This window comes from Haliotis rufescens, unplaced genomic scaffold (assembly GCF_023055435.1).
Source record: "Haliotis rufescens isolate VD_foot unplaced genomic scaffold, xgHalRufe1.0.p SCAF_23, whole genome shotgun sequence".
NCBI lineage: Eukaryota > Metazoa > Mollusca > Gastropoda > Lepetellida > Haliotidae > Haliotis > Haliotis rufescens.
Window position 1 is genome coordinate 8,889,855 of NW_025963924.1, and position 22,429 is coordinate 8,912,283.

The 22,429-nt window shown below is 38.6% G+C and overlaps 4 protein-coding genes across 6 annotated transcripts; 2 read left to right on the plus strand and 2 right to left on the minus strand.

Annotated features, from left to right (window-relative positions):
• Nucleotides 1-12,494: 12,494 nt before the first annotated feature.
• On the plus strand, nucleotides 12,495-14,552 carry LOC124126673 (putative nuclease HARBI1). Its single transcript, XM_046490173.2, has 4 exons — nucleotides 12,495-12,993; nucleotides 13,384-13,506; nucleotides 13,676-13,810; nucleotides 14,137-14,552. Exons 1-4 carry the CDS (start codon nucleotides 12,575-12,577, stop codon nucleotides 14,381-14,383), a joined length of 924 nt encoding a protein of 307 aa, XP_046346129.1. The 5' UTR covers nucleotides 12,495-12,574; the 3' UTR covers nucleotides 14,384-14,552.
• Nucleotides 14,529-17,719, minus strand: LOC124112555 (nuclear apoptosis-inducing factor 1-like). Of its 3 annotated transcripts, none has more exons than XM_048401757.1 (7): nucleotides 17,292-17,719; nucleotides 16,640-16,802; nucleotides 16,261-16,321; nucleotides 15,988-16,080; nucleotides 15,508-15,582; nucleotides 15,312-15,335; nucleotides 14,529-14,715 (listed from the first exon to the last, which is right to left on the minus strand). In XM_048401757.1, exons 1-7 carry the CDS (start codon nucleotides 17,456-17,458, stop codon nucleotides 14,540-14,542), a joined length of 759 nt encoding a protein of 252 aa, XP_048257714.1. In that variant the 5' UTR covers nucleotides 17,459-17,719; the 3' UTR covers nucleotides 14,529-14,539. The 3 variants fall into 3 exon arrangements, with proteins under 3 accessions (XP_048257714.1, XP_048257713.1, XP_048257715.1); XM_048401756.1 differs by having other exon boundaries at nucleotides 15,303-15,335; XM_048401758.1 differs by having other exon boundaries at nucleotides 14,529-14,719; nucleotides 15,308-15,335; nucleotides 17,292-17,718.
• Nucleotides 17,720-18,222: 503 nt separating this feature from the next.
• Nucleotides 18,223-20,058, plus strand: LOC124151803 (putative nuclease HARBI1). The gene is made up of 3 exons (XM_046524440.2): nucleotides 18,223-18,511; nucleotides 18,928-19,050; nucleotides 19,220-20,058. Exons 1-3 carry the CDS (start codon nucleotides 18,303-18,305, stop codon nucleotides 19,377-19,379), a joined length of 492 nt encoding a protein of 163 aa, XP_046380396.2. The 5' UTR covers nucleotides 18,223-18,302; the 3' UTR covers nucleotides 19,380-20,058.
• On the minus strand, nucleotides 19,943-22,244 carry LOC124151802. The gene is made up of 6 exons (XM_046524439.2): nucleotides 22,138-22,244; nucleotides 21,796-21,856; nucleotides 21,525-21,617; nucleotides 21,044-21,118; nucleotides 20,839-20,871; nucleotides 19,943-20,256 (listed from the first exon to the last, which is right to left on the minus strand). Exons 1-6 carry the CDS (start codon nucleotides 22,240-22,242, stop codon nucleotides 20,081-20,083), a joined length of 543 nt encoding a protein of 180 aa, XP_046380395.1. The 5' UTR covers nucleotides 22,243-22,244; the 3' UTR covers nucleotides 19,943-20,080.
• Nucleotides 22,245-22,429: the final 185 nt, after the last annotated feature.

Sequence of the window (22,429 nt, forward strand, 5' to 3'; positions counted from 1 at the left end):
ACGTCACCCTTTTTGGAGTCGCCAACGGCACACAAAAGTGTATCAGCGTGCGGCAAGGCGTGCGCTTCCTACCCCGACTGTTCACTGTTCTCCTACAACAGAATCACTTCCGAGTGCAAATTATTCCCTTTGGCAGTCTATCCTGCCGATACATTCACTTTAACGGCTACAACGCCAGGGCTGCGATATTACGCCCATCATCAAGGCAAGTTTAAAAATAATTAACTCTTTCTCTGGCTTGTTCCACAAGTGTTGTCTTTAAACCTGCTTGGTGGTAAAGACATCATCTTAATTAACAACTGAGGCGGCAGAAACTGACATTTTTAGTCCACTAGTCCTCATAATGATAACATATAGCAAAACCTTTTGGCAAATTTCTACTAGCCTTTATGATACCTTAACTATTGGGCAGTTTGGCAAGGACTACAGGACTAGTGCCAATTTCTAACGCTGTACGGCCCAGAGAAAGACGCAAGACGAGAAATCTATAGCAGAAGACGAGAAAGGATGACACGAGACGAGAAAGCGGTATAACTGAGTGTGTATTACTTTCTCACCTTGTGTTATCGCTTCCTCGCTTTCTCATGGATGTTATCAAAGGCGGTAAAGCGATGTCCTCACTTGGCCACCATAAGTTACTTTAGCCAGGGCATGCTTCAAAATGCTGAGGCTGTATGGATAATTTGTTTTATTACTATCTGTAATTCATGTACTTTAATTTCTCTGATGCGTTTTGGCTCACCACAATTCCATGCTGTAAGTGGCGACTAAAGGGATCGGGTGGTCATGGTCGCTGACTTTGTTGATGTATATCATCGTATCTCAATTGTGTAGATCAATGCTTATGATTTCAATAACTCAATTGTCTGGACCATACTGAATTATTCACAGACCGCCGTCATATCGATTGGATATTACTGGTTGTTGTTGTTGTTGTTGTTGTTGTTTAACGCAGCACCAACAACACGGGTTGGCTTTACCACAGCTTCGAGTTATGACTACGATTCAACTTTCAGATTGGTGCCCAGTGACGAATGGCTTCATATTGGACACGGAGACAGACCTATGTTTCTACGCTTCAGAAGTGAAGAAGAGCTGGGCCGATTCTATTACGGCATGCCAAAACATGGGAATGGGAGCACGACTTATGATCATTAAAGATGTCGATAAACAACAAAAGCTCACAAGCAGCCTTGCAAGCGATGGCAGTAAGTTGACACGGCTATAAGTTATGATGACATCGTACGAAGTGGAATGAATGGTAGTCATGACTACAGCGTCGCTCAGGTCTCATTCGAAGACCTCGTTTGGATTCCTTACATGAATTACGATGTTTTAAGCTCGTTCTTTGTGCACGTCAATACGAGATGACTTGCATATTGCTACAAGCGGCATATATCCATATTCAACCACTCGAATATCTCCCTTTGGTGTTTTGCATGAAGAACCTGATGAGTAAGCTTTTGTAAGCTACCACTGGCTATCGCCAAACTTCATAACTTAACATACTACAGCTACTCTAACATCTTATTGCGGTGATAATTAAGATAATGACTTTGTTCATAATGGTCGTACAGAAAAAAATATATTCAATTAAACCATAGTCACATTAAGTTAAATGAACGGTTTTTTTCTCGCTCTGCAGAGATGCATCCGTTAGACGCGCCAGGATCCGATGGTCATTGGGTCGAATCCCAGGCTACACGAGCATCATAAACGTTCTGTCACCACCACACTCGTGCTCGTGTTTTTAGCCTAAAGAGAAAATATCGACAACTTGGGTTTCCTTCAGCTACATCGGAGCTTAGTAAGGATGCCATTTATGGATGAACAACTTACACTTACAATCAGGAGCGACGTTTCGGTGAAGGTGATGGGGTTAGACCCTACACTGAAACGTCGCTCCTAATTGTAATAAAGAATTGTGCATCCATATATCTTATCCTTACTTAGTACTCCAACTTCTAAATGCCTATCAAAGAAGTTACGCGAATCTTATTGGTTGTGTCAATTAAACATTATTTTGCTATTTAATTCTTTGCTTTTTTAATTTAAAAAAAATGAAAATACCTTTTTCAAGTATTGCTACTATTGTGTTTAAAATCTACCATTAAATCAAAAAATGTTTTGCCACTGTTTTCCATTGTTTTATTCCCAAACATTCGTAGTTTTGAAACGTAAAAAATATATTTATCCCTGGATTTACCTGGGTCCAGTTCCTCAAAGCGACCTTAGTGCTGCGACTATTGTAAGCCAAATCATGTCAAAGTATGGGAGTTACGATCATCTTACAGCTAATATCATTTTGCGGAACGGGGCCCAAAATCATAATCATAATCATAATCATCAATCCAAACTTTTACTGACAGCAAATGGGCAGGATAATCTCTCTTCAATCATAAAATGCTTCTTGTCATTTCCTCAAAGTGTTCACACTAGAGTTGCCATGCCATTTGTCAATCCACGGCGTTTCTAGATTTTTAAACAATTGTGTATAACATGTCATGCATGGTCTACGTGTTATTACAAGTCCATGTATATTGTTATAGCTGTTAAGTTTTTATTGTATTTAAACCCTCAAATGCATGTCATTTGGGAGCAGGCATACCGTGCCGGTTTATCTCAGGCGCTATGTGGCTTGACATAGTTCCGGCCTGATTGCAATACTGCGCTGTGTGGAAAGATCATGTTTATCTAATTCATTACGTAAAAGAGGTAATCGCATAGTAGTCAAAAACATGGTGTAGGATTTGAAACAGAAAATGAATTAAAACCAATATTTTGGACAATTATTTTACTGTAAGACTTGTTTTGCCTCCGCGTTGATGCTCCTCAACAAAGTCTTCTAGTGATACATATGTCTTGCTATTTATTTCTTACAGCCGTGAAAGGTGACACTTTCTGGATCGGTGGATCTGATCTTAACACCACGGACGGCGTGTTACAGTTTCACTGGATAGACGGGACAAAGGTTGTGAACACATTCTGGTTTGGATCTCAACCTAACGGAAAACTGTACAACGAGAACTGTCTCTGTGTAAAAAAAGCCTGTTTGTATGACCGGGCTTGTGCCCATCTGTACCGATACTTCTGTGATATTCCAAATTAATCATATTAATGTTTTGGCCCTTGTACAGAACTTGTCCTGGTACCTTTTTTTCGAATTTGACCATATTCCTTTTTCTCAGGTTTTAGCCCGGGTTCCCGTCCGTGTTCTCTTGATGTACAATGAAGTAATATCTTTGCTAAACACTACCTTAGTGACCCGGGTTAGCATAGGTTCACGGCACTCTGTTACTCTAAATTGGATCTGGTGGTCAGGCGTATGGACTTGTTACATTGCGTGTCATCGTACGCAAAATGCATGGACGTTGCTCATGATATCATCCTCTGTTTTGTGTGGCCTAGACTCGATAGTTATAATTATTGTTGTTATGTAATTGGAATATTTCTGAATTCAGAGTAAAACAACACCACTCTCTCCCTCTGGCTGATTCAGAGCCTGATGCTTGTAACCATTGTACGTTTTATGTGCTTGAGTGAGTAAGTATGGTTTTACACCGCTTTTAGCAATACTCCAGAAATATAACTGCGGGTTACACCAGAAATGGGCTTCACACATTGTACCCATGTCGGGTCTGCGGCGTGACGGCCGAACGCTTTAACCACCAGGCTACCCGACCGCCCCTTTTATGTGCTTGAATGAGTGAGTTGGGTTTAACGCCGCTTTTAACAGTATTCAAGTTATATCGCGGCGTGACAGCTTAATGTGGGAGGAAAGCCCGAAGTGATGCAGGTCTTAGACGTTTACCACTTCGGTGAAACCCACGCGCACTTGTATGGTGCTGACAAACCTAGAAACATAATCGGGGCGAACCGGGATTCGAACCCACAATCATAGGTTTCTGGCGTGACCAAGGGACGCAACTCTGCACAGCGAATCGACTGGGCCACCCGTGCCCCCTATTATGTGCTTGAACTCACATGTTCCTCTGCTAAATAACTTCAAGACATTTGGTCCTTTGTCAGTAATTTTAGTCCAATTCAATCTTCGTGTCCTGAATGTACACTAAATATTCATTTACTCTAAAACCTGTTAATAGTTAATATAAGCAACCAATGAACAAACTTTCACAATACTGTCATTCATAAATATAAAAGATGAAACAACATTATTATTGACATACATACATCGGTTAGCCGGTTTTAAATCGGTTTGTAGGTTCACGACACAAACACGAGTTCGTGGTTCATTGTTCTTAACACATGAAAATGATCTATGAGGGAAGTGAAAAAACAGGCCACGACCGAACATTTTAAAATGATACCGTCAACATTAGGAGAAGACAGCGCGGTTTGCAGTCGATCGAGTCGAACCCTACTAAGTTCCCCACTTAGTGACGAGCCTTGCCGGTCTGATCCAGTCGTGTATTGGTAGATGGACTGAGAGTAAGTAAAACTAATGTGAGAATAAAGGGTTTCTTTATTATGCGAGTATAAATGCCGATGGAGACTATTCGGAGTAAGCGTCGATAGACCAATCACTCCTTGACTGAGATGACCTGATGCTGACAAGGCTTGCTGCACAGTCATGGCTTAACTTAACGACAATGCGTTAAGGTAACTGTAGTAGGGTCCTATTTGACGCCCTAAAGCAGTTACGACAATACGCACATCCTCACTAACCTCTTACATTGACATTCACCCCTACCCACCCCTTGTATCTAATCACACACACACACACACACACACACACACACACAACAGTGCCCCAGCGCAGATGCACTCATCAATACCCTCACAAACACACACGCACGCACGCACACACACAGACACTTCGTGGATGTTCAGACACACTACCTCACACCAACCTCTTGCACGCCCCCCGCCCCCAACACATACACAAGACACATAGGTGTATATATAAGACTATTGTATACCATAACTCTTGTGACCATTGCAAAATGAACAGACGAACTCACATATTACATCTTTCACCGAACATACTCGTGTGGTGGTTAAGTACAAATCAAACCTTACATAACTTTAGGAACATATTTGAGTTGTTCAGAAAAGTAAGCACTTAAAATGCTCGCGTTTACTTGCATTTACACAATGCATACACAACGTTTCTGTTGTTATATTTATTCTTCAAATTGTTTACTGTGATAATATTTAGTTTAAAAGTTTACGCTTTATCTTCCTAATGTGCTTGCTATTAAATATCCCTCGTTAATGTACTGAGCGTCCTTTGTCAAAGTTAACGAGCTGTGGCTTTGTTTACTCAGTCCACAGGGATATCGAGATCCAATTAATATAATCAGTTATATGTCCTTGTATTTCCCATGTATTTCATGAAATTGATTGAGCAGTGGTGCCTGTAGATGGCCATGAAAGGAAATAAAATGACACACAACTCATTGATTTTTTTTTTTATTTCTCTGAGTATTCAAATGTGTGGGTGCCAATCATATGTGCCAAACCTGCGTAAAGCATTTGAAATTGTACATTTTCCTATTTATTTCTGGAAACTGGAAATTTAAAGAAAATGTTTCATTTCTAACGTTTGAAATGAGGTTTGAAGTTCTATCCTGTCCATATTATTCCAGTTGGTGTGCACACACATGTAAACGTCATTAATATGGTTTTGTGTCGCTACCCCCTGGTATATATGACATTGCACCCCTGGCAGGATAATGTTTGTTTTGTTTGTTTGTTTGTTGTTTAACGCCGCACTCAGCAATATTCCAGCTATATGACGGCTGTCTGTAAAATAATCGAGTCTGGACCAGACAATCCAGTGATTGACAGCATGCGCATCGATCCACGAAATTGGGATCGATGACATGCATCAACCAAGTCAGCGAGCCTGACCATCCGATCCCGTTATTCGCCTTTTACGACAAGCATAGTCGCTTTTTACGGCAAGTATGGGTTGATGAAGACCTATTCTTCCCCGGAATCTTCACGGGTAGCCAGGATAATGGACGACTCTGGACACTGATGTAAATGTGGGAATTTCTACATTTCCCTGCATTCCCAAACTAGGCATACATGTAAATATGACCAGTTGATATTGAATACCAGGAAATTGGAACATTTTCATTAATACCAATACTATTCCAAAAATGAGGAAAGTGAGGGGGTTTTCATGAAGTGTCAATTTTTAAAAGTTGTAATAAATAAACCATTTCTTTTAAAATCAAAAGCCCTATTCATCAGTGAATGCGATTTCCCTTTCAACTTCATCTTGAGAAGTTGTGTGAAGGTGGGGTGACTTTTAACCTCCTCTGAGATAAATTCAAGATAATATTTTGAAAATTTCAATATCCACATGTGATTAAGTCCACTTGTCCGAAACAGTACTTAATCAGGTCTTGACTGTTGTCGGAATTTTATAATGTGAAGCCCGTTTATGGTGTCCCTGACGTGATAGTGCTGGAATATTTACTCACTCAGTCAACTGAAGGTAGCTGTGTATGAATGTTGACAGCCCGCACCTGCTCTGTTTCATACGAACAAAAACGAATCCCTTTGGAAGGCTGTATGCCACTGTCCTCCCCACAGGCATTTAGGTACGTCACGCAGCTCGCTGTCCTCGCTGTTGCTGGTGCTTGTATCAAGACCAGATGGTCAGACCAAGGTGCAGGAGGAGATTGATCAGCAGATCGACAGGAGTCGTCTCCCTTGTACAGACAATAAACATAAATGTCTTCCATTTGAGTTCCACGGGATCGGGTGGTCAGGCTCGCTGACATGGTTGATGCATGTCATCGTATCCCAATTGCGTGGATGGTTGCTCATGAAATCAGTAACTGGATTGTCTGGTCCAGACTCGATTATTTACAGACCGCCGTCATATACCTGGAATATTGCTGAGTGTGGCGCTAAACAACAAACAAACACACAAGACATATTTCTCAGATTTTATGGTACCATTCACAGGCATTAAAGTACACACAATGCTTGTGATGCATCCCCAAACATGGCGCCTTCATGCTCACCAGGACACCTCTGTTTCCATTTATCTTCACCCTTTCGTCAAACAGACCCCTTTTATATAGCTGGTATATTGCTGAGGGCGGCGTTAAACAACAAACCAAACCAAACCCAAAGCAATCGGTGGATTTAGTCCAGATTATTTAGAGGTCGTCATGATGTAGCTTGAATAGAGATGACTGCGACATAAAATAGCATTAGTTCACCGACTCACTCACTCACTCATAACACTATATGAACATTCAAACCCTTTCGTCAAACAGACCTCTTTTTGTCTCTGTTTCACCACATCGGAGTCTCATCTGAAAACTTAACCCCAACATGTTCAGCCGTCCTGTGCAATTTTAAACGACACAATTCCAATCTACGAATCCTATTTTCTTTTTACAACTTTTCTTAGGTAACCATGAAACCTTAAGCGTTTTTAAACACAATGTTCTTCTACCGCTATTTTGTACAATCGTAAAAGTTGCCGATCTCCCCGACTGCCACGCTTTCTGGGTTCGTGTCGTTTCCAGCGATCCCAGTTTCATATCGTTTTAGGAATTTTGCCAATGTAGATAAGTTAGTACGAAACTTTTCTGGAATGTTTGGACAAGTAAAGAGTGAGTGAGTGAGTGTGTATGGTTTTACGCCGCTTTCAGCAATACTCCAGCAATATCACGGCGGGGGACATTAGAAATGGGCTTCACACATTGTACCCATATTGGGAATGAAACCCGGGTATTCGACATAACGAGTGAACGCTTTAACCACAAGACTATCCCAACGCCCCTTGTTGTACTAACCTAGTAGTTTAATAAGCTCATAATTATTTGTTTCTTCTGTCTGCTTAATGCCTTTCTTTTTGGTGCCATCATGAAGCAGACGACATATAAACCAAGGACGACAATTTTACCAATTTCCTGTATTAACCTTAGGTGCTGACCCAAAGAGTAAACCAATGCAAAAGATTCTGCTAAAAAGTTTATCATTTATCATTGATTAGGTTTTCTAAAAATCAATACAACGGCAGCCATCTTGTGGAGATATTTCTGCCCCTTGGGTATATGTTACAGGTTTTCCATTTTCAATAGAAATCGCTGCCAAGTGCAAAGTCGATGGTACGATTCCGACTATATCATGAGCTTGTGTTTATGAATCACTATCGGATAGGGATGCTATCAGGTGTTCCCGAAAAGGTGGGCATATCCTGCTCAACCGGTGGCACTCGTCACAAACACACGCAAAAGCAAAAATCACGGAAACATATGGTCCAAGTCAAGGGAGTTTTGTCACACTAAATCTTTATGCACATATCTAACATGAAACAGAAGAGGCGGTTTGAACGGTGTCCTTTAGTTTTACGTAGCTGTTATCAAAGAGGAAGTCCGGCAATTCACATATTGTTTGCTCAATAATCTACTCCAGATAGCACACATGCTTTCGTTTTTTTCAAATTGCCCTGAACCTCTGAAGCTCCTCATTGATCATGAGGAATAGTTGAGTAAATGTTTTTCCACGTCTGAAATGGGCAACTTCTAGAAAATCTTTTGAATTTTCAAGATCCATATGTGATAAGCTCCTCTTGTGCCATATGTTCTCAAATAGTATTTAATCAGGTTTAAATTGTTGTTAGAATTATTAATGCTCGTACATGTGAAGCCCATTTCTGGTGTCCCGGTCGTGATTTGCTGGAATATTTACTCACTCAAATGAACTAAAGCTGATAAAGGTAGCTGAATATAAGTGCTGAGAGCTGAACAAATTTTGAAGCCCCTTTGAAGGTTTTTTTTCAATGTCCTCACCACAGGCATAGGTACGTCATACAGGTCGCTGTTGCTGGTCCTTGCATCACCGTGAAGATCCGGGGTAGAATAGGTCTTCAGCAACCCATGCTTGCCGTAAAAGGCGACTAACGGGATCGGGTGGTTGGAGCATGCCATCGATCCCAATTGCGTGGTTCGATGCTCATGATATCAATCACTTGATTGTCTGGTCCAGACTCGATCATTTACAGACCGCCGTCATATAGCTGGAATATTGCTGGGTGCGGCGTTAAACAACAAACCAAACCGAACGAAAACAGAACTCCATTGTTCACCATTAAACTATTTTATTCAACATAAACATAATGTAACAACAATATAAAATAACAATCTTTAACAATCTGTGCAGTGTAGAAGCCACCGGTTTTGACATTGTTTATAATAAACGACAAATATAAAGCAAAACAGTTGTGGTATAAAAGACATAACATTGTTTAACTAAAGTTTTGTTCATTGTCATCACAGATTCATAAACACTGATGCACAAATGTACACTTTTATACATACATAATATCTCCATATCTAAAAACATGTGATTGAGGTGTGTAGCCGGTTAGTAAACTGTAAATATACATATACATATATATTGCTAAAAAGAGGCAAGTACCTACAACATCTTACGTCTTTAATGAAAACTGTAACTATACATTAAACAGAATATGGCGGCCATTACTGAATCATTTTAATATGGATACTTCATGGATCATTGTTTGTTAGAAAAGCAATCCTTAAGCAGGCCTTGGTGAGATGTAGACCATTACTGGTTACCGTGACAACGTATGATGCTAGTTACTGGGGCGACAGTATCCAGGACTGAGAGTCGCCTTTATGAGTCGCGTGTTACCATTTGATAGAGTTGCGGGCGAGAAGATCAGACGACAGCAGGGGGTTTGAGGCTGGAGGTGGCGAGGGTGAAGGCTTGGGCTGGGGTAGGTGGGCCGGTGTGACCTAACTGATGTGGTGGCAAGGATTTGAGGGTGTGGCATGGAGAATTGTTGGAAGGATGGTGGTGAAAACGATATGGATAAACGTTTAAGGTATACAATAACCACGGGTTATATATAAATTTTGTCATAAGTTGGTTTGAAAATAAAATTACATTTTCGTTCATGGATCGAATATAAGCTGTTTCGAGTTTAGCTGCTTCCGAAAAAAACTAACCTGGCAGATCGATGAATTTCATTATCAGTTAAAGGAGAATATTCGACACGTCTGCTTCAGATCTCCATCTCTCATCCATAGTGACCATCCTTTGTACCCATCCATCCACTTAATTCATGTCACATCGGGTCCATCCTCTCTATTCATGTCGCCTCCTGCTGTTCTCAGAGGCTCTTGAGGTCCGCCCACTCTCCTGCTCAGCCTGGTGGTCACGTGGTACACTGCCGACAGACGATGTTTCATGGATCTGGGAGAAAACAAGTGGAATCCTGCTGCGTCGTCTGGGAGCGTCTGCACGTGGACCTGCCGGTGGGGTGGGACAGATGTTGCCCAAGGATGGAAGATGGGTTGGAGAGTTACCTCCCTTCTCCTTGGAAGACATAACGACCTTGTTGTTGTCTGTGATTGGCGGCAGAGCTGTCGTCTGCTCATCTCTAGTTTTGCCTGTGTACGGCCGTCTTCGCCTGTGGCCTTCAACTGGAGAAGGTGGCACCCTTGGGACGAATTCTGCCTTCGTCTCCTCGTTTTCATGTATGTGTCCATCAGCATCTAAGTTGAGGGCCTTGAATTTGTTGTTTTCCTTCTCGAGGCGAGTAATTGTGTCCTGCATTCGCCTCATCTGTCTCTGGTAGGTGTGCAGTGTCTGGACACGAGCCTTGAGGTCGTTGATCTCAGCCTGGTCCATGGTCCAGCTGAGTTTGTAATTGTTGAACTCGACCCGGTAGTGTTTCAGATCCTTCTCCATCTTAGTGTTCTTCTCTCTCTCCAGACGGAGTTCCTTCCTCGTGGCCTCCAGTTGCTGTCTGTAGTCCTCGTTGAGGCTCATGAGATGTTCCACAAAGCTGCATCAGGGAGAAGGATCATTACGATAAAGTCGGAAGAATACAGACATTTTCTGATGTAAAACTCAAATCAATCAAATATGTTCCTGTTTTTCAAAGATAAGTGCGTTTGGTTTGCCTGAATCTAACGTTAAGCCGAGTGTGAAATGTGCACAGTGTGCGAAACCCATGTTTGTGGCTCAAATATTTCTACAATGATGCTCAGTGCAGTGAAAAAACCCATCCATTTTATCTTCTATCACGGCGACAGTGGGCAATGACCTGAGCCCATGTTTCCAATTGACACGTTACATACGGGTTCAAATTGACATACCTTTCTTCAACGTTGATTCTTTGGCATTTAGGACTTTCCAGTGTACTGCTGACATCAGGCTGTGCCATACTTGTCTCTGTGTCAGTTATTGCTGTACTACCTGTGTCATGGTCAGCATCTGAAGGGAATAAAATGGTACATTTGTTGAGAAATAAGAAGAGAAAATGATTAAAATTTAGTTTTGCTATTTTCTCATTTTTTGTTAGTGTTGGATAGTGTTGAAAAAAACCCATGAGCTTATACATTCTGCTCTTTTCAAAAGTACAGAACGATAATTTATCAATTCATGCAATCAACAATATTATTTACAACAAACGTGATTTTTATGTACATGTTGTTCAAATTTTCAGTCAATACTAAGTACAAAATATAATACGTGTATGTGTCTGACCACGTCTATGGACTCACTCACCGCTGACTGGGGTGGGGGACGTGGATGGCGACTCCGGGATGGGGGACAGGACCTGTGTCCCTGCTCTCGTAGCTATCTTGTGTAGTAACCGACCCATCTGGGGAACAGGTATTGAAAGGATGTAAATACACGCCTGTGCACGTATACGTACATGATTTAATGGCCTTCATTTTTCAGCATTTTGTAGACAGACATTTAGTTTTATACAGAACAAGAGACAGACAGTTTTTAAAGCATGATCGTGCATGCGCATATTATGTCATATTTAGAATTGGGTGTTTTCTTGTTATAAATTTATTTACATGAAATAGGAATAGACTGACATTTCTGATAGCAAGATGGAAATAAAAGTTTTAATTGTGGGATCTTTACTAAAATATTTTACAATGCACTTGTTTCTCAATTCAGAGTAGGAGTGACATACATAGAAAATGTGCATTTCATCAACAGCAGATTAGCCTTTTAGCTTACATGACGTACAATATCTTTCATTATTATTTAAATCTTATATCTGCCAGTCTCAACAGCAGCTTGAAACTCAACATTTAAATCTAGAATAGGATGTTCGTAAATGTTGAGGATGGTCACCTATGGTTTAGTACTTTTCAATATTTAAAGTCGCTATATGGCTGAAATAATGCCGATGAGACGTTAAAATTAATTTTAACTCACTCATTCAATATTCAAAAGTGATTTAAACTAGTTTAAGTAAAAACACTAATGATTTGCTGGGTACCGTTTCACAAAGCAGTCGTAAGTGTTACGTGCGTGTAAAACTGGCGTAACTCGGAAATACTGAACTAGGGGCGTTTCACAAAGCTAGTGTAATATTACGTCTGTGTAAAATTGGCGTAAACTCTACGTGTGGTCTTGGGGTGGTGTAAATATTTACGCAAGCGATAAAGATGGCGTTCAATCCAAACACGGAACAGATTTCCAAAAAAGTATGTAAGCGAGAACGTGTTTTCCGCGACAGGTCGAACCCCTCGACGATTTGGATGATCATGACATCATCGAGAGGTACCGCCTATCACGACACATGATATTTTCTATCATTGGTAAAGTGAGTGACAGACTTGAACATCAAACCCAGCGTTCCCATGCAATACCACCTTACCTTAATGTTTTAATTGCTCTGAGATACTTTTCCAAGGGTGGGTTTTACAGTGAGATTGCCGATATCCACGGTGTGAGTAAATCCTCCGTCTGCAGAGCAATCCACGCAACAACAGACGCATTATGTGCAACCATGGGTGATTTTGTATTTCCCACAATGCCTTCCACTCAGAAGAGTACCAAAGAATCATTCTTCGACATAGCTGGATTCCCTAAAGTACTCGGTGCAATTGACTGCACACTCGTACCCATAATGGCGCCGAAACGTGACGAAGTAGCCTACGTTTGTCGGAAGGGTTACCACGCACTGAACATACAGGCAGTATGTGATGCCAACATGAGGTGAGATACATACACACATGGTAGATATGTCTTTTAGCATGAATCAATTATTCCTATTCCTCTTGAACAAGGCACGACAAAATGTAAACATTACAACATGAAATAGATGTCCTTGACATTGACGCATGCTGCGCCCCCTAGGTAACGTTTTGGGCGAGATAAGTCATGATGCATACCAGTAAAAATGAATCCATTGTGATAATGTTTTCAAATTTCCATTGTTTCAATGGAGTATAACTGTTCCATAATTAAAATGTGAATTAATAGTGTTTATTTGTAGGCAGATGTAGATCTCTCTATATATACATTAAGTAACTAAATACGTATATGAGCTTTAAAAAATTATGCATGTGCATTTTAAATACTGGATTTGTTATATTTTTCTCTCAGATTTACAAACTGTGTCTTCAAGTGGCCTGGCTCTGTCCATGACAGTTATATATGGAATAACTCTGCCCTTGGTCAGTACTTTGAAAAGAAGAATATTGATGGATGGCTACTTGGAGACTCTGGGTAAATAAAAATACAACATATATACCTGAACTTCACTTACATTTGCTAAATACAGTTGAATTTTACAATGTGTGATAAACAAATCTGACAAAACTGCACTCAGTAAAATATTGATAATATTTTGATGACCTGTCTGGATATAGTGTTATCCTTATTACTTATGTTACAGATATGCCTGCAGACCATGGCTGCTGACCCCTGTGCTCAATCCCAGCTCAGAAGGACAGGAGAAATACAATAGATGCCATATCAAGACACGGAACACAATAGAGAGAGCATTTGGCTTGTGCAAGTCAAGATTTAGGTATGGTTTTAAGTGGTAACAGTAAGTTGGTAATGTAACCAAGAAATTATTGTAAGTGAAATAGTTAAATATTGAAGGTACAGTTACAAGAGGAAAACATGTAATAGTATCTATAACATGGTATCATTGTTGAAAACTTGAAAAAAAATGGAGTTACTTCTTATCTCAAACTGAGCTTTTTTAAGTTTTTGTAGTATTTTAAAAGAATTGTTAAAAAACATTATCAACTTAATTTTGAACAAAGTGATAGCCTGTCTAACAGGGGTCTGTGAAGAAGTCGGGAAAAAAACTTATAATACAGAAAATGTGTTTCATCACATTTCCAGATGCCTTCACAAGACAACTGGTGTATTACAATTCACCCCAGAAAGGAGTTTGTGTGTTGTCCGGGCTTGCTTCTTGTTGCATAACATGTGCATCCATGAAAGAATACCACTTCCCCAGGGCATTGAGCTACTCAGAGGAGAGGGAACTGCCACCGAGTTGCCATGTGCTGCTGACTTCCCAACAACAAGCTCTGGTTGTGATGGACTGTCAGCAAGACATCAATTAATTTTGCATAAGTTCACTTAAATTACAGCCTTATGCTATTGTTTTCATCATTTATAATAAGCACAGGAATATAAATCATGAGATGTAAGTGACTTTCTACTCTGTATTACTAGACAGTCACAACTTAAGATAATTTCATATTATACAAAAATATAAAATTCACAGCTTTTGTCATAATCAAAAGAATTTTATTATGGGGGATACATTTTGGCCATTAAGGGGAGAAACATGTACAAATTCCCTGAGCAGCTTTAGCTTCTCCTCCTCAATCTCTACTCTTCTATTCTCAGCCAAGAGAATCTGGCTCTGTACAGCTATTAATTGCTTTATTGCGTCAGCAACTGGATCTGGTCCTGTAATAAAACATTGTCTAAATCAATATTGCAGTCTTGTGTATTTTAGGGTTTTTTGTAAAACTCATCACAGCTTGATATTCAGCCACAATTATGCAGCAAATGTAAAATTACAATATTTTATATAAATAAAACAAATCCTCCATGCATGTTAACAAACACATAACTTGACTTAACCCTGATAACAGGACCGATGAAGAGGAAGATATTTTAATGTCTGTTTTTACATTAATATTGCATTCAATTTCACAGCCAAGGGCACTTAATTTGGAATCCTGGATAAATTCCTACATTCATTATAAAGAAAATCATTAATCAATTTCAATGTGACTAACAGTGCCAAGTGCCTAACACCTTTGAATATACAAGCCCCAACTTGAACCAGAGCATCATTATCAGAAATGTATTGTGCTACATGGATAAGTATTACCTGATCTTTCTATACTGAACACAATGTTACCAGATTCGAGCTTCTGACACTTCGCTGATTGCACTTATAATTTAATAAAAGGTAATTTTAACTTTGTTCTGTTCACATATTGATAAACTGATAAAAATGTGTGACTAAATGTTGCATAAATCTTTACCTGGTTCACCTTGTGCCTTTCTAGCTGTGATGTCTGAAAATAAAATGTTTGAGCACATTTATAATATATTTTGTGCAGTACATTGTTCAAAACTGACAAATGTCTCTGATATTGGAGTACAATGACTGTGTTGATGCCAAGTTATTTATAACTTTATATGTATTATATTATAATATGATGTGATTTATTGGTAGAAGATCAATACCTTCCATCATAATTGAAGTTCCTGTCCCTGCTGGGGTGATACACATTGCTTCTGTTGTGTTGCAAGTGACTGTGTCTGTGAAAGAAAGACAAATAAAGCAGTTCATCATCAGAAGTAACTCAATTTGTGTGGATAACATTTGTATCTCCCACCAAAATAAATAAAGCAATTTGAAGCTGTCACATGTACACAAGTTTTATGACATGTCCATGTCAGTATTTAGCATATCATCAAACAAATGGGTTTGTTTAAAATTTGTTTGATCTATATATATCTTTCAGAAAATCAATGTTACTATGAATATCTGAGTTGAGTATCTGTTTTGATAGGACCAAATAACTAAAACATCAACTAGTCTAATAATGATTTTTTTAATGTTTGCAATAGTTATTATAATGCTTTATCTCAACTTATTTCATACATAAGGTCACAAACATTCGAAAAACTTATATTTGTGTATTATTTTTAATTAATGCCTACCATTAAAGTCACAGGTTAATGAAGATGTAGCCATTGCTGCTGTGCTCATATCAGGATCAGCCTCCAAAGCATAGTCCAGAAACGACCCATCAACTTGAAATATAAATGGTTCAACACATGAATGATGACTTATGTAAATTTGCTTATCTGGGAGCATATCAATGAGTTGACTATGCCATGAAGATAATGAAAAAAAACATTTATATGGTTTGTGAACCACAGTCACTATTCTTAAATCAGTACTGTCAAGAGAAATGGCATGGACATATTTACCTCCCGAATCAAATCCTCCAGCAATTCCTTCAATCTGGCAAGGAGGAATCAAACTCACAATCTATAATTAAAGAAATGAAGAACACAGTTAAATTACTTCATGAAATATGAGACAAGTAAATAACTAAATGGTATCAGTATTTTGCATAAATATTTCCCCTATGCCAGTAGAAATAAAGTCAATTTAAGCTTTTTATAAGTCTGTTATATTATTATATATATAACACAAATAACTAAGACAGGTAACATTTGTTTTTCTAGGTATCATATCACAATTTCTGGCCCAATCCATATGTTCATGCATAATCCATAGGTCATGCATTTGGGCAATTAGACTATTACATATGATCTGACATATTCTTCCTGTTGTGTTTCATACCTTCTGTTCAACAGTAGTGAGTTGTGTAGGAGGGCCACCTCCACCAGTTCTCACACTCTCCTTCCTCCTTGTCACCTCCTTCTTCTTGGCTGCAGCCCTGAGGTCCTGCCATTTCTTTTTCAGCTGAGGCACAGTCCTTACCTCCGTGTTATTGGCGTTGATCCTGTAAACAAAAATTATTTCAAAATTATAACATGTTTTGCTCGATGTCACCCATGTTTGACAATTGCCTTGTTGTTGTCTACCATTAAATATGAAGATGTTTAAAAATAAGTGATTCTGGCGTTTTTTGTTCCTAATCACTGAGCCGGACATTTAGGAAATTTACGTTTAGTCTATATGCAATTTGTTTTATAATGTGAAAATAGTGATACTTCCGCGACCTCTTATATGTGTGCATACATGTATATGCATATTTCAGATCCGTATCCCGAGCAATAACAATAATTCCCACCTTTTCAAATTTTGCACTATCAAAGAAATATAGGCCTCTCGCAAGTTCAAGTAGATCTACAGTCACCTTTTATCGCTATTTGTTTACTTCCGCATAACAACAAGCGCGATAACTCTAAATGGCATAGGTCTATCACTTCCAAATAAAACACATCCTTCATATGACAGATGTGAGTTCAATGCCGTGAAATGCACTCACTTTGTCAGAATATCCTCCCATATCTTCTTCTTCCGATTGTTTGTGATGCAAGAAGAAAAAGATGAAAACAACACATCTGAATTGCTGCCAACTTCTTCTGTAAGAATTTCTACTTCTGTGGCCGAAAAGTTTCTCTTCCTCGATTTCTTGTCGCTAATTTCATCCATTTTAATGCGCTTCGTCGTCTGCTCAGAGCACCTGCCACGGTAGACAACTCTAGTGCGGATTTTCCTACCTCACAAAGGGAAAGAGCTCCAATCGTATTTTTTACGTGCGTGTAAGTTGGCCGAGGTTACGCCAGTTTTAGCGTAGCTTTGTGAAACAGTCTTAGACTATGGCGTAAACATTGCGCAAATATGGCGTAAAATCTACGAGCGTGTAAATTTACGACTGCTTTGTGAAACGGTACCATGTGTACTTCTAGATATCAGCTGTAATGCGGCTGCTACACTTGCAGAGCTCGGACGAACGTAACTAATAACCACGCCTCCGAGGTGTGATTGTGATGACGTCATGTCATGTGACAAGTCGCTGAGGAAGTAGAATACACCGCGCGTCGAAATCGTATTTCCCGCGCGTATAACTCCATCATGGTACCGTTTCACAAAGCAGTCGTAAGTCTTACGTGCGTGTAAAACTGGCGTAACTCGGAAATACTGAACTAGGGGCGTTTCACAAAGCTAGTGTAATATTACGTCCGTGTAAAATTGGCGTAAACTCTACGTGTGTTCTTGGGGTGGTGTAAATATTTACGCAAGCGATAAAGATGGCGATCAATCCAAACACGGACGAGATTGCCAAAAAATCACGACACATGATATTTTCTATCATTGGTAAAGTGAGTGACAGACTTGAACATCAAACCCAGCGTTCCCATGCAATACCACCTTACCTTAATGTTTTAATTGCTTCAAGGGTGGGTTTTACAGTGAGATTGCCGATATCCACGGTGTGAGTAAATCCTCCGTCTGCAGAGCAATCCACGCAACAACAGACGCAATATGTGCAACCATGGGTGATTTTGTATTTCCCACAATGCCTTCCACCCAGAAGAGTACCAAAGAATCATTCTTCGACATAGCTGGATTCCCTAAAGTACTCGGTGCAATTGACTGCACACTCGTACCAATAATGGCGCCGAAACGTGACGAAGTAGCCTACGTTTGTCGGAAGGGTTACCATGCACTGAACATACAGGCAGTATGTGATGCCAACATGAGGTGAGATACATACACACATGGTAGATATGTCTTTTATCATGTATCAATTATTCCTATTCCTCTTGAACAAGGCACGACAAAATGTAAACATTACAACATGAAATAGATGTCCTTGACATTGACGCATGCTGCGCCCCCTAGGTAACGTTTTGGGCGAGATAAGTCATGATGCATACCAGTAAAAATGAATCCATTGTGATAATGTTTTCAAATTTCCATTGTTTCCATGTAGTATAACTGTTCCATAATTAAAATGTGAATTAATAGTGTTTATTTGTAGGCAGATGTAGATCTCTATATATTTACATTAAATAACTAAATACGTAAATGAGCTTTATAAAATTATGCATGTGCATTTTAAATACTGGATTTCTGTTGGATTTATATGGATATAAATTGTTATATTTTTCTCTCAGATTTACAAACTGTGTCTTCAAGTGGCCTGGCTCTGTCCATGACAGTTATATATGGAATAACTCTGCCCATGGTCAGTACTTTGAAAAGAAGAATATTGATGGATGGCTACTTGGAGACTCTGGGTAAATAAAACTACAACATAAATACCTGAACTTCACTTACATTTGCTAAAAACAGTTGAATTTTACAATGTGTGATATACAAATCTGACAAAACTGCACTTAGTAAAATATTGATAATATTTTGATGACCTGTCTGGATATAGTGTTATCCTTATTACTTATGTTACAGATATGCCTGCAGACCATGGCTGCTGACCCCTGTGCTCAATCCCAGCTCAGAAGGACAGGAGAAATACAATAGATGCCATATCAAGACACGGAACACAATAGAGAGAGCATTTGGCTTGTGCAAGTCAAGATTTAGGTACGGTTTAAAGTGGCAACAGTAAGTTCGTAATGTAACCAAGAAATTATTGTAAGTGAAATAGTTAAATATTGAAAGTACAGTTACATGAGGAAAACATGTAATAGTATCTATTCATGGTATCATTCTTGAAAACTTGAAAAAAAATAAAATGGAGTTACTTCTTATCTCAAATTGAGCTTTTTTAAGTTGTTGTAGTATTTCAAAAGAATTGTTAAAAAACATTATCAACTTAATTTTGAACAAACTCATAGCCTGTCTAACAGGCGTCTGTGAAGAAGTTGGGAAAATAACTTATAATACAGAAAATGTGTTTCATCACATTGCCTTCACAAGACAACTGGTGTATTACAATTCACCCCAGAAAGGAGTTTGTGTGTTTTCCGGGCTTGTTTCTTGTTGCATAACATGTGTATCATTGAAAGACTGCCACTTCCCAAGGGCATTGAGCTACTCAGAGGAGAGGGAACTGCTACATAGTTGCGATGTGCAGATGATTTCGCAACAACAAGCTCTGGTTGTGATGGACTGTCAGCAAGACATCAATTAATTTTGCATAAATTCACTTAAATTACAGCCTTATGCTATTGTTTTCATCATTTATAATAAGCACAGGAATATAAATCATGAGATGTAAGTGACTTTCTACTCTGTATTACTAGACAGTCATGACTTAATATAATTTCATATTATACAAAAAAATTAATTACCCAGCTTTTGTCATGATCAAAAGAATTTTATTATGGGGGATACATTTTGTCCATTAAGTGGAGAAACATGTACAAATTCCCTGAGCAGCTTTAGCTTCTCCTCCTCAATCTCTACTCTTCTGTTCTCTGCCAAGAGAATCTGGCTCTGTACAGCTATTAATTGCTGTATAGCTTCAGCAACTGGATCTGGTCCTGTAATAAAACATTGTCTAAATCAATATCGCAGTCTTGTGTATTTTAGGGGTTTATGTAAAACTCATCACAGCTTGATATTCAGCCGCAATTATGCAGCAAATGTAAAATTACAATATTTTATATAAATAAAACAAATCCTCCATGCGTGTTAACAAACACATGACTTAACCCTGATAACAGGACCGATGAAGAGGAAGATATTTTAATGTCTGTTTTTACATTAATATTGCATTCAATTTGACAGCCAAGGGCACTTAATTTGGAATCCTGGATAAATTCCTACATTCATTTTAAAGAAAATCATTAATCAATTTCAATGTGACTAACAGTGCCAAGTGCCTAACACCTTTGAATATACAAGCCCCAACTTGACCCAGAGCATCATTATCAGAAATGTATTGTGTTATATGGATAAGTATTACCTGATCTTTCTATACTGAACACAATGTTACCAGATTCGAGCTTCTGAAACTTCACTGATTGTACTTATAATTTAATAAAAGGTAATTTTAACTTTGTTCTGTTCACATATTGATAAACTGATAAAAATGTGTGACTAAATGTTGCATAAATCTTTACCTGGTTCACCTTGTGCCTTTCTAGCTGTGATGTCTGAAAATAAAATGTTTGAGCACATTTATAATATATTTTGTGCAGTACATTGTTCAAAACTGACAAATGTCTCTGATATTGGAGTACAATGACTGTGTTGATGCCAATTTATTTATAACTATATATGTATTATATTATAATATGATGTGATTTATTGGTAGAAGATCAATACCTTCCATCATAATTGAAGTTCCTGTCCCTGCTGGGGTGATACACATTGCTTCTGTTGTGTTGCAAGTGACTGTGTCTGTGAAAGAAAGACAAATAAAGAAGTTCATCATCAGAAGTAACTCAATTTGTGTGGATAACATTTGTATCTCCCACCAAAATAAATAAAGCAATTTGAAGCTGTCACATGTACACAAGTTTTATGACATGTCCATGTCAGTATTTAGCATATCATCAAACAAATGGGTTTGTTTTAAATTTGTTTGATCTATATATATCTTTCAGAAAATCAATGTTACTATGAATATCTGAGTTGAGTATCTGTTTTGATAGGACCAAATAACTAAAACATCAACTAGTCTAATAATGATTTTTTTTTATGTTTGCAATAGTCATTATAATGCTTTATCTCAACTTATTTCATACATAAGGTCACAAACATTCCAAAAATTTATATTTGTGTATTATTTTTAATTAATGCCTACCATTAAAGTCACCGGTTAATGAAGATGTAGCCATTGCTGCTGTGCTCATATCAGGATCAGCCTCCAAAGCATAGCTCAGAAAAGACCCATCAACTTGAAATATAAATGGTTCAACACATGAATGATGACTTATGTAAATTTGCTTATCTGGGAGCATATCAATTAGTTGACTATGCCATGAAGATAATGAAAAAACATTTATATGGTTTGTGAACCACAGTCACTATTCTTAAATCAGTACTGTCAAGAGGAATGGCGTGGAAATATTTACCTCCCGAATCAAATCCTCCAGCAATTCCTTCAATCTGGCAAGGAGGAATCAAACTCACAATCTATAATTAAAGAAATGAAGAACACAGTTACTTCATGAAATATGAGACAAGTAAATAACTAAATGGTATCAGTATTTTGCATAAATGTTTCCCCTATGCCAGTTGAAATAAAGTCAATTTAAGCTTTGTATAAGTCTGTTATAGGTTACATTTGTTTTTCTAGGTATCATATCACAATTTCTGGCCCAATCCATATGTTCATGCATAATCCATAGGTCATGCATTTGGGCAATTAGACTATTACATATGATCTGACATATTCTTCCTGTTGTGTTTCATACCTTCTGTTCAACAGTTGTGTAGGAGGGCCACCTCCACCAGTTCTCACACTCTCCTTCCTCCTTGTCACCTCCTTCTTCTTGGCTGCAGCCCTGAGGTCCTGCCATTTCTTTTTCAGCTGAGGCACAGTCCTTACCTCCGTGTTATTGGCGTTGATCCTGTAAACAAAATTATTTCAAAATTATAATATGTTTTGCTCGATGTCACCCATGTTTGACAATTGCCTTGTTGTTGTCTACCATTAAATATGAAGATGTTTAAAAATTAGTGATTCTGGCGTTTTTTTGTTTCTAA

What these genes read in the sequence shown, in the direction of transcription:
- LOC124126673 (XM_046490173.2), top strand. Translation starts at nt 12,575, where the DNA reads ATGATATTTTCTATCATTGGTAAAGTGAGTGACAGACTTGAACATCAA. An exon ending in GTATGTGATGCCAACATGAG is followed by an intron (nt 12,994 to 13,383) that starts GTGAGATACATA and finishes TTTTTCTCTCAG; the next exon opens with ATTTACAAACTGTGTCTTCA. An exon ending in TTGTGCAAGTCAAGATTTAG is followed by an intron (nt 13,811 to 14,136) that starts GTATGGTTTTAA and finishes TCACATTTCCAG; the next exon opens with ATGCCTTCACAAGACAACTG.
- LOC124151802 (XM_046524439.2), bottom strand. Translation starts at nt 22,242, where the DNA reads ATGGCAGGACCTCAGGGCTGCAGCCAAGAAGAAGGAGGTGACAAGGAG. An exon ending in ATTAACCGGTGACTTTAATG is followed by an intron (nt 21,119 to 21,524) that starts GTAGGCATTAAT and finishes TTTCTTTCACAG; the next exon opens with ACACAGTCACTTGCAACACA. An exon ending in AAAGGCACAAGGTGAACCAG is followed by an intron (nt 20,257 to 20,838) that starts GTAAAGATTTAT and finishes GTTTTATTACAG; the next exon opens with GACCAGATCCAGTTGCTGAA.
- LOC124112555 (XM_048401756.1), bottom strand. Translation starts at nt 17,458, where the DNA reads ATGGATGAAATTAGCGACAAGAAATCGAGGAAGAGAAACTTTTCGGCC. An exon ending in TGGAGGATTTGATTCGGGAG is followed by an intron (nt 16,081 to 16,260) that starts GTAAATATGTCC and finishes TTATATTTCAAG; the next exon opens with TTGATGGGTCGTTTCTGGAC. An exon ending in AAAGGCACAAGGTGAACCAG is followed by an intron (nt 14,716 to 15,302) that starts GTAAAGATTTAT and finishes GTTTTATTACAG; the next exon opens with GACCAGATCCAGTTGCTGAC.
- LOC124151803 (XM_046524440.2), top strand. Translation starts at nt 18,303, where the DNA reads ATGGGTGATTTTGTATTTCCCACAATGCCTTCCACCCAGAAGAGTACC. An exon ending in GTATGTGATGCCAACATGAG is followed by an intron (nt 18,512 to 18,927) that starts GTGAGATACATA and finishes TTTTTCTCTCAG; the next exon opens with ATTTACAAACTGTGTCTTCA. An exon ending in TGGCTACTTGGAGACTCTGG is followed by an intron (nt 19,051 to 19,219) that starts GTAAATAAAACT and finishes CTTATGTTACAG; the next exon opens with ATATGCCTGCAGACCATGGC.